This window comes from Panicum virgatum, chromosome 1N (genome assembly GCF_016808335.1).
Source record: "Panicum virgatum strain AP13 chromosome 1N, P.virgatum_v5, whole genome shotgun sequence".
Classification (NCBI taxonomy): domain Eukaryota; kingdom Viridiplantae; phylum Streptophyta; class Magnoliopsida; order Poales; family Poaceae; genus Panicum; species Panicum virgatum.
The window spans coordinates 55,671,148-55,682,054 of record NC_053145.1 but is presented as its reverse complement, the minus strand read 5'-3'; the positions used below and the strand labels follow the sequence as shown (position 1 = coordinate 55,682,054).

The 10,907-nt window shown below is 54.1% G+C and overlaps 1 protein-coding gene across 1 annotated transcript; it reads right to left on the bottom strand.

Annotated features, from left to right (window-relative positions):
* Nucleotides 1-5,535: 5,535 nt before the first annotated feature.
* Nucleotides 5,536-6,740, bottom strand: LOC120656793 (dehydration-responsive element-binding protein 1G-like). The gene has a single exon (XM_039934974.1). It carries the CDS (start codon nucleotides 6,737-6,739, stop codon nucleotides 5,990-5,992), a length of 750 nt encoding a protein of 249 aa, XP_039790908.1. The 5' UTR covers nucleotide 6,740; the 3' UTR covers nucleotides 5,536-5,989.
* Nucleotides 6,741-10,907: the final 4,167 nt, after the last annotated feature.

Sequence of the window (10,907 nt, the reverse complement as noted above, 5' to 3'; positions counted from 1 at the left end):
ATGCAGTGCCTTTGCGACTGAATGTAATTTCTTGTCTTCTTTTCTGCTGCTGGTAGGCACAATTGTGATACATTTTCAGTTTTTTACCACTGTTTTCTCCTCTAAACACAGTACAGACAGTTCACGTACATACCCACGCACTCTCTTTCTATTTTCTTCTTTGATGGGGTCATTCCACACAGGACACAATTATGTGGTACATCAGCAAGTTTATTGTAGCGGTCTAGCAGCCCATACTTGTGCAGAAAGTTCCATGTAATCTGCAAGGGGTGCTCGTGGTTGTAGCTATACATGTCCATTTGGGCGTGCCGTGCCGGCCCGGCACGGGCACGCCTGGGCACGGCACGGCGAGACCTCGTGCCGTGCCGGGCCAGCACGCCGTGCCGGCTTTCCTGCCCAGGCACGGCACAGTTAAGCTTAGACGGGCCGTGCCGTGCCTGGGGCACGGTCAGCCCGGCAGTGCCGTGCCGTGCCCGTGCCCAGGACACACAAGAGCTCCATCAACTCCAAATAATGCAATATAAACAGATTTCATATGTTCAAACTCAAGCATTCAACAATTCATGACCAAACTCCAAAATACCAGGCATAATCATTCAATCTACTAAACTAGATCATCCAGGCATTCAAACCATCACAGAACACAGAACAGTGCATCTCAAAATGTAAATGGAGCCTTAGTGCAATGCTGACTCATTAAAAACCTTCCTAGGTAAAAACTCACACCTCGTGAGAAAACCCTAGGAAGGAAAAGAGTACAGCCAGCTCCTTAGTTCATAGTTCATTGTTCATAGTCCATGTCATAGTTCATTACAGTTACAGATACATGAATAGATATTAGATAGCCAGAATGGAAAGAGAGATTGAAGTTCAAGCTCTTTTGCCTCTTGAACTGGATGGTTCAGTTGCTGGGCCCTTGTCTTTCTTCCTAGCAGCAACATCAGGTTCACTGCCTCCTTCTTGCTCCTTTCGCTTGGTACCAGGTGATGTTTCTTCCTCATTGTCCAGGTACATAGCTTCAAAGGCTGCTTCAAGGTCCTTTGTTTCCTTCTCTACAGTGTGCTGCTTGTGCAAGTCCGCCAACTCCCAGTCCTTGATGCATGAGAGGACCTCCACCATGTCTGGTGTTAGCCGCCGCCGCCGTTCCTCGAGGACCCTGCTAGCTAAGCTGAAAGTGGATTCTGAAGAAATAGTAGACACTGGGACAGTCAAAACATCCTGAGCAAGTATAGATAAGATAGGATAAGTCTGATTATGGCGCTGCCACCAGTTTAGAATGTTGAAATCAGGTCCAAACTTAACCTCAGTGTCACTATCAAGGTAAGAAGAGAGCTCAGATAGACCTGAACTAGCTGATGTACCTGCACCATTACCAGGATTACCCGCAAAAGCTTCCTCATCACCATATATATCATCCCAGGCCTCAGTTCCCATACCAGAAACAGCTGGCAGTGTTGAAGTCCTCAAGCAAGCATCACCAAACTTGGACTCATAAACTTGAAACATCTTAGTTAACTTGCAACGAATAGATGATGGGTATCTAGCATAATCTTGACCATTAAGAACACTTAACTTCTGCAATACTTTATGAAACCCCCTCATCTTAGCTCTAGGATCAAGAATGAAAGCAAATGAATACAGGAGGGGTATCTCCCTCCAGTATTTGAGGAACTTAGTTTTCATAGGAACAACATCAGTTCTTAGCAGTTCATGGTTCTCATATGCATTTAGATGCCTAGCAATTTTCAAAATATGATGCAACATTAAGGGTGATGTAGGGTAATAAACACCAGATAGTGCAACAGTTGAGTCATAGAATAATTGAAGAAAAGACAATAACTTCTCTGCAATAGTCCAGTGATTAGGAGTCAGTAAAAAAGAGCCATCCTCTTTGCGAGGATGGTTTGTTTGAATCCACACAGAGAAGGTACTTTGATAAGGAACTAAATGCTTAAGCATCAGATAAGTAGAGTTCCATCTCACATCCATGTCAACTCCAAACTTACGAGGCGGACACCAACACTCAAGCAATACTGTTTATAAGAACCAATACGTTGATTGGAAGAATTCAAGAATGTAATAGCAGCCCTAAAATCTTCAAGATATGGTTTCAAATATTTCAGGCAACTCTTAACAATCAAATTGATGATATGGCAAGCACAGCGCTGATGCAAGAATACAGCAGCTAGATCATCTTCAATCCTAGCAGGTTTAGGCATCAAACTACCAATGTAACCAGAGAGTACATGTTTTAGAACATCTATAGCAATTTTGTTAGATGAAGCATTGTCAAGCACAATAGCAAAGATTTTATCAGTAATACCATAGTCACTTGCAACCATTTCAACATGCTCAGCAATGTTAACACCTGTATGAGCCACTTCTATAGGTTTTAGACCAAGTAACCTCTTTTCTAAACACCAATCAGGGTTAACAAAGTGAGCAACAACAGAGATGTAGTCCTCTTTAGCTTTACCAGACCAAATGTCAGATGTAAGAGCAACAGATGAAACAGAGTTTTTCAGGACATCAGTAAGCTGTTCAACACGGTTATTATAAAGGCCAATCAAGTCTCTAGCATTAGTTTGCCTAGAGGACTTCACAAACCTAGGGTTATGAGCATTGTTAATGTAGTCCTGAAAAGCATCAGATTCACCAAAGCAAAGAGGCAGGTCTAGCCTAGCAATCAAACGGCAAAGCTCTGTTCTAGCAATAGAAGGAGAGTACTCCCAGTGCACAAAAGAACCATCAGCATTAAACTTAAGCATAGACTGAGTTCTACCGTGTCTATCCTTTTCCTTATTAGCAGGGCAAAGATCTAGGTGACGGCGCAAGTGCCCAGTACCAGAAGAGGATTTAGCAGACAAGGTATTCTTGCAGTGGTGGCATATGGCAGATACACGAACTTCCTTACCTCCCTGGATCTCAGTCACCTCCTCAAAGTCTAGCCAGACTTTGGAGGATGGTCCCCTCCTCCTGGTGCGGGTACCAGATGCACTCGCCGCGGCCGTGCCCGTCGGGCTCGTGGATCCGGTGCGCGTGCCCGTCCCCGTCCCCGTCCCCGCGCCGGCGCCATCCACTTCGATGGCAACATCTGCACTACTACCCAGGATGAAGCGCCGGGCATCCTCGGCCTCGTTCTGCGCCTCAAGCTCCCGCTCCGCCTCGTCGGCCTCGGCCTCGGCGGCAGCATAGTAGTCGTCGTCCATGGCATCATCTTCCATGGACATGGCCGCCTCCTCAGCCGGCGTATCCGGCTCCCTCACGGCCACGCGACACCGGATCTATGGAAGAAGACTCATAGCCAACGACCTACAACACAAGAGAAAGAAGAAGAACATAGAGGTTAGGGTTACTGATTTAGGGTTAGGGTTCGAGACCTCGTGCGGAAGAGAGGGACGGGCGAACGGCTCACCTGCGCAGCCGGAGCACCAGATCCACCGGCGGCGAGGGAAAACGACGAGCGGAGCTTGGCACAGAACTTGACCAGATTGAGATTAGGGTTAGGGTTACGGAGGCAGCGAGAGAGGAGGAGAGGGAAGAGGATAGAGCGAGGAGGGAGAGAGAGAGGGGTAGAGGATCAGAAGGCGTCGATGGCGGCTCGGCGGCGTCCGTCTCCACTCTCCGGCGAATGGCTAGGGTTACGGTGGGTGAGGCGAGGCGAGCGAGGGAGACTGCGGGCGGCTCTGCTGCGGGGGAGGGGATGGCCGAATGGCTAGGGTTAGGGGGGAGGGGTGGGTATATATACCGGGCCGATGCCGGGCCGACCACATTTACCGGGCCGTGCTCGGGCCGTCACCGTGGGCCGACCTGCCGGCCCAAGCACGGCACGGACCTCGTGCCGGGCCGGCACGGGCACGCCGCCTGCCATGCCGGGCCGTGCTTGGGCCGTGCCTCGCCGTGCCGGGCCACGGGCCGCCCGGCGGGCCGGCCCGAAATGGACATGTATAGTTGTAGCTCTATGAGGCAGCATATGTGATTTATTGCCGATCGTTTATCCTTCCTGTTTTAGATTAGCGAGCTCCATGACCTGTAACAAAAATAAAATAAAATACTAATCTGCAGGTGATATTGGCAGGGACACTGAACATCTTCCCAAAACCGGTTATTGACCATGCACAGAGTATACCACCGTACGTTCTAGAACTGCGCTGCATTCAGCTGCACGCGTAAACGAACTCAGCGGAGCCCTGGTCGCAGAGACCAGAGACGACGTCCCCAGAGACCCAGAGCGGACAGAAACTTCTTCTAGCTCCGCACTTCAGCAGCGGGCGGCAGCGGCGCGAACCCGGGGCAGGACCGGGTAAAAAAGGAGAGGAGCATGCCGCGTGAGGCTGGCGGTTGGCGGGGGCACTACTTCTGTTGGGCTGGAAGTTGGAACCTGCGCTCCGAGCCGCCTGACCCAGAGGGCGAGAGGAGGGAGCGCGACAGCGAGTGGCCGCCGGTCTCCGCTCTGAGCTGAGCTCTGAGGTGACGGGAGACCTCACTATGGTGTGGACAGCTTTTCCCCGCGGCTTGCCAGCTTAGGCCTAGATGGGGCGTCATTGACATCGTCAAAGCCTTTTTCAGTTATCCGCTGGGCACCATCAGCCGCAAGCAAGTCGCCAATGCAAACCACGAGCTGTCACTTTGTAGAGAGAGGATAAGCAGGGGGAAAATGTTTGTATAGCCTTAAAAAAGGACTAGGGCTCAGACTCGGACTCAGTCAATAGAATGAAGTAAAGCAGAGCTTTATGGTAACCCTGAATTCCTGATTCAGGTTGCCTTTTCCACTTTTCCCGCGTGGATTCAAGATATGCCAGAGGAGATATGTCCACACAACAGCTGCCGTCTGTTCAAGTTCAATGCTATTCTTCCCCTGAAAAAGTTCAGAGTTGTTTGCAGTAGTTCAGTGTTGTTTGTAGTACTACTTAACTTTAGCATTTTTACTTTCACCATCCTTAATTAAACAAGTATGAACTCTGTAACTGGCCGTTCTTTCTTGTTTATAGCCTGGCTGCTAGCCTGCAAGTACATCCTTATAGCAAACTACTTGAAAAACGGTTTTGTCAGGTGCTAACATATATTATTTAAAAAAAAAGGTGCTAACATATATATGAGACCTAAAGCCGCACTATTTGCCTTTCAAAAACGGTTTTCAATGAATAACTTTGCATTTAAAAAGCCGTACCACTACTTGAAAAACGCTATGAGACCTATAAGCTGCACAGTGATATGAACAAATCCAACAAAACTAAAAAATGCATTATGATTGATCGAAGCGCTAATTGCATGTTTCCAATTAATAACTTTGCATTTAAAAAGTTTATGAATAAGATTTGTGTTTTGCAAAGTTGTCGGTGATGTAGAAATTTCAATACGAAAACAAGTGGTGTTAGTTCTGCATATTGTTTTTACCTTGCAGAAAAACGGAGCTTCAGCTCTACACACTATAATTAGAACTGAAATAAAGTATAAAAGTGCAGCCACTACTTATGATTCAGTGTGCTGTGTGAATATTTCAAGTCTGAATAACTACATGAACTTTGAGCAGTGTATATAATGGATCTTCATAATCAAGCGGTTTTTGCTGAAGTTTTAGCTGGATTGATTACATCTCATCTGTGATCCCTGCAACATGTCAAATTCTCAATGTGCAGCAATAACATCAATGAGGGAGTTTGCAAATCCATACATCAAGCAACATGTTTTTTGCTGCTTATTACACAAGTGGTCTAAGCACTCCAGAGATCAGTGACCTCATGCATTCTGCAGCAACAAGGGTGATGATCTAGCGCCAAACGCCCACAAGGCCACAACCGTCTACCAAACTGAGCAGCCCCAGTCTTCTGCTTCTCCTAAACACACTTCATCAGAAGTGCAGGGAAGATACATTAACATTACCGGCAACTTGAGAAGGGAAAGGGCAACCGGCACACATTTCACCAGTACCAGGTTCCCATAGGCTGTACAGGGAAGTTCGAAACGCGCGCGGCGGTGGATCAGTACGTCAGTAGCTCCAGAGCTTAACCTCACCGTTGTCATCGTCGTCGCCGCCGCCACTGGCGGACGAAACAGCCATCGGCGGCGGGTCAATGAGCATCCCTTGCGCCATGTCGAGGTACCCCTGCATCCCGAAGTCGAGCCTGTCATCGACAATGCAGTAGGGGTCATCGAAGTTCTGCGGCGCGTTAGGTAATGCGGATGCCTCCGGCGGCGCAGCGGCCACCTCCTCGGCGGCCGCATTGCCCTGACCGGGAGCCGGCCGGAACTGCTCGGCCGCCACGGCGGCCGCCCGTCGTATCTCGTCGTGCCCCGCGCCCATCGGGGGCACCCTGAGCAGGCGCGGCGAGTCCGCGAAGTTGAGGCAGGCGGCGCGGCCGCGGAGCGCGAGCGCGGCGACGTCGTGCGCGCGCGCCGCCATCTCGGCGGTCTCGAAGGTCCCGAGCCATATCCGCTGCTTGCCGTGCGGCTCCCGCACCTCGCAGACCCACCGGCCGGGGTTCCTCCGGCGCACGCCCTTGTACACCGGGTGCCGCGTCTCCTTGAACTTGGTCCGCCCGGCGCGGCGCTTGGGCGGCGCCGACGACACCGTCATGTACGACGAGGGGGAGCCGTCGCCGTCGCCGTCCGCGCCGCCGCCGCCGCCGACCGGTGACGGCGTCCCCGAGGAGGAGTAGTAGTCGCTGCCGACGAAGGCGCCGGCGTCCATGGCTGCCCGGGTGCGGCGGCGGTCGGGGGGCGGGCCGAGCCGGAGCATCTGGTTTGAAATTTGGAGGGAAAGGTGGCGGGTTATATAGGTTAGCGCGTGCAGAGGGACGTGGCCGCGTGCACTGTTCCCACGCGGTGCGGCTCGGGAGGCGCCAGCCAGGTAGTGCGACTTGATGGGTCGGGGGAGACGGCTGAGGGCTCGCGCCGGGCTCGGAGGGTTAGTTGGGTCGGAACCAGCTGGAGCTCGCGGGGTCGGGGGCACGACGGGGACGCGCGACGCTGCTGCTGCTGCTGCTCCTCCTCCTGGGCGCGCTGCTGCTGCTGCTGCTCCTCCTCCTCCTGGGCGCGCCAGAGAGAGAGAGAGAGAGAGAGAGAGAGAGAGAGAGAGAGCTCTTTCTCTGACGGCGACGTGTGTTGAAAAGGGACTCAGCTCTGAGCTCTCGCTGGGCGTGTGATGTCCGAGCTCTCCCAAAGTCCCAACCCAAGTGGGTAGCTCGAGGCGCACTCGTGCGAGTAGGATAGCGCGGGATTCTCTGCACACCGTGCGCGCTGGATCAGCGAGGCGACCCGACGGGGAGCAACGCAGAGGATCCCGCCCCACGGTTAGGCAGCAGTTATATTGGACTTGGTCTCGGGGCGTTCTTCCAGATCGCCAACGGTGATGGAGAGCTACTCGGCGGCGTATCGCTGGCGCTCGTCCCCGGCTTCCAGAGACGATGGCCTCCTCATTCGTTTTCGACTAGACTAGATGAACGGCGACCCTTGCGTTGGCAGTGCACGGCAACTTGCGCGCGCCTGCCGTGCCCGGGCGTCGCCGTGGAGACCCCCTTCTCCGGAAATCAAGCCAGGCCATCCGCATCCACGCTGGACTCGTTAAGTTCTCAACTGTTTCTTCGGCGGTGTATGTTACTATTTGACTTCTTGGGCGTGTGGACTCGCAAGTCCAAAACTACTTCGGGGGATTTGTCAATGCTGCACGGTTTCAGTAGGAAGCTACCGTATCACGGTATCTTCGTTTAGAGGAATCATCTGTTTCTTTCCCCCTCAAACAATTTCTAGAGGCATCGTACGAGGTCAACTGCTTTGGCTGACTAAATCTTGTCATCTTGATTAAGAACCTTCATGGCGCTTCCAGTCCTGCCTACACTAACGTTGCGCAATTGAGTTTGGAGAGAGGTGCATCCCCATCCACGGTGCATGCCTACACGTATGCTTTCATTTTTTTTTACAAGTGCTACATACGTATGCCTCTAGAACATTTCTTTTTCTAGATAGACGTCTCTGGAACAGAAATGCACAAAGAGGATGTGCAATGTGCTCAGCGTCTGGGAGTCAAAGCCTCGCAGAAGAAGAGCCCCCGCCTCTCTTTTTTCCCCTTCTTCTTCTTCCTCCAAGTCTCCATGTCTGTCGGCGTCCCGACCCAGGGGGTCCGGATCCCAACTATTAAATGATGCGTGTTTCCTCGTCCCAGATGTTGATGGAAGAGGCAACACAGTAACGCACGGGTTTATCCTAGTTCCGGCCACGGGGTCGTACGTCCAGCAAAGGGGTGTGCGAGGGCACTGTATTATCTTGCACCCGGAGTGCTTGTAGTAGGGGGTACAAGCGAGGCGAGAGAGGGAGGAAGGCTCCCAAGTCTCTGCTAGAAAAGGAGTTGGTTGAGATGAGTACGATGATCGCGAGTGTGGGTGACTGGGTCGCTGATGTCTAGAATGTCCCCCCTTAAAGGAAGCCCGCCTCCCCCTTTTATAGTCACAAGGAGGGGCGGCGTACATGAGTAGGGGAAACGTGGAAGTCGTCGTCTTCCCCCCGAATCGCGGGGGTGCAGTGGTCGGACACTGTAAGAAGTACACTGTGGGGCATGGCGTCAGGCGTGGCGGTCGTCCTGGATGTCGTCCATGGTCTTGCGGAGATCGCGCCGGCATCTTGCCAACCCCAGCAGGCGGCGTGGTTGTCGCTGTAGGATGTTCAGTCCTCCAGACGTGGCGTTCCGTGGGTCCTGCAGGTCAGGGCCCTGTGTGCTCCAGCGGTGGCGGGGCACGCGACGGTCCCGGACCCCCCAGGACGGAGTGGTGGCGTGCACATCAGGAGGTCCGGGAGACACGTGGAGGTCCCGGACCCCTCGAGGGGGGAGGTCCGGGACTCCAGCTGCGTGTGCTGTGTGTCCATCTTGGAGGGGCACGTGGCGTCACCGGACCCCTTCCCAAGCAGGAGGTGGGTTTGGGACCATACGTGTGATGAGGTGGAGTCCGGTCGGCCGGAGTTGGCAGAATAGTGCGGGGAGTAGTGCCGAGCACGTTGCGTCCCGCGTCGCAGGTCTCACAGTGCTGCCATAGCACCCGGGATGGCGGAGCAGTGATAGGAGTTGGCGGATGGGACTCCGGTCACAACTACTGTGGGGAATGGCAGCCTGACGCCGTCTGTTCTGTGCACTGTGGAGGAGTAGTTGGCATTCAATGCCTCCGTACAACGAGTGAGCTATAGGGCCCTTTGTCCCTTATGCCGAGGGGTGGCCTCGAGCGAGGCGGAGATGAGTTACCTGCCCGAGGGGGGTTCGCTGCCCTCGAGCGAGGCGGAGATGGTTTGCCCGCTCGAGGGTTGATTCGCTACCCTCGAGCGAGGCGGAGGTGCGGGGCGCAGTCGAGGGTCCCGATGGGAGCCCTCGAGCGAGGCGGAGGTGCGGGGCGCAGTCGAGGGTCCCGATGGGAGCCCTCGAGCGAGGCGGAGATCGTCCCGTGGGCTCGAGAAGGGGGCGAATGGGCCGTATGCTGGGCTTCTTTGAGTTTTTTCCTTTCTTTCAGATCGGAAGGAGGCCGTGGGCCTTCGTGGGCCCAATTGCCTTAATCATGTGTTTGTGTTTTAGAGTGATCTTAGTACCCTGATTAGGGTGTCCCTGATCGTGGTACCCGACAATGTCGCTGCGGGAAATGGGCGACTATTAAACTACTCGATTGCTCGTTTGTTGTGCGCATGATCGGATATGGTCTAGCTTGCAAAGACTTGAGGATTTAGACTGGTTCAGGCCGAATGTGCCCTACGTCCAGTATGGGGGGGGGTGGTGTTCTTGCTCTATTGCTCTCGAACCCGGGTGCTCAAAGTTCAGAGGAGAGCTTACAAGCTGGTCAAGCAGTGTCGAACCTCTGGGAGTCCGACCCTTTCCTATGTGCGGGGCCTTTTCTTTTATAGTCAAAAGTAGGTCCCTCATTTACATATATCTAGCGCTGTGTCTTGGCACCGTCGGGGTGCCCTTCGTCCTTGTCAGTCGTCGGGGCCCACTCGATCGGTCGGGAGTGGGCAGGCTTGATCCTGGCGATCTTTCTGGGCAAGGGATGATCCTGTCGATCTTCTTGGGCGGCGGGTTGCCCCGATGCTATCCCATCCTGCTCAGTCGGGGCGGCCAGGCCACTCGGATGGTCGCTCGGGGGTCACCTCCGGTCTTGTCCGTCTGAGCCTATGTCTGCGGGGCTCTCTTGTGCCTCTCTCGCGTAGCCCCTGTCAGCTGGTCGGTGCGCCCGGCGAGGGGTGCCTTACCAAGGCTTGGCCGGGGGCGTCCGGTCATGCTCGCTGGCGTAATGAAATGGCGCGCAGGGGCAACCATCATTACGATGGGAGGAGACAGCGTCTGTTGATGCCCCCTCCCATTGTGTCGCGGGGCCCGCGCGAGCGGCGCTGTCCCCTTATCAGAGAGTCCTTCTGCCTAAGCCCTCGCCGCTAGATAAGGAGAGATGGCGTCCTGGAGCCTGCACAGGGCCTGTCTTGGCCGGCACGTCTGCCAGGGGGCGCGGCGTTCTTGGAGCGCACGTCCCGGGTCGTCCGGCATGGTTCTGACCCAGGGCGCTGGGTTGGGGGCGCCGCCACGCATCCTAGGAGGTCGGGCTCCAGGACTCGTTGGCTTAGGAACGAAGGTAACCCCCCACGCCGGTTAGTGGGCCATCCTATTCTTGGCCCAGTAAGTCTGCTGGGCCTCCCTTCACACGAGTCGGGCCTGTCAGGGATCATGGGTTTACACCCCCATCAAAGGCCCCCGAACGGCTCTGCGATTTTAATAATCATGGAGCCGCTGGACTCGGTCTTCATGACCCCTGATCGGGGTGTCCCATCCAACTACGCTCTCAGCTTTCGACGTGTGCCAGTGCTGGAGTGACGGGGTCTGGCCCGTCTTGATGGCCGGCCGAAGTGCCGTGGAATCTTGAGGCCGGTCGTCGCGTCTTATCGTT

What these genes read in the sequence shown, in the direction of transcription:
- LOC120656793 (XM_039934974.1), bottom strand. Translation starts at nt 6,739, where the DNA reads ATGCTCCGGCTCGGCCCGCCCCCCGACCGCCGCCGCACCCGGGCAGCC.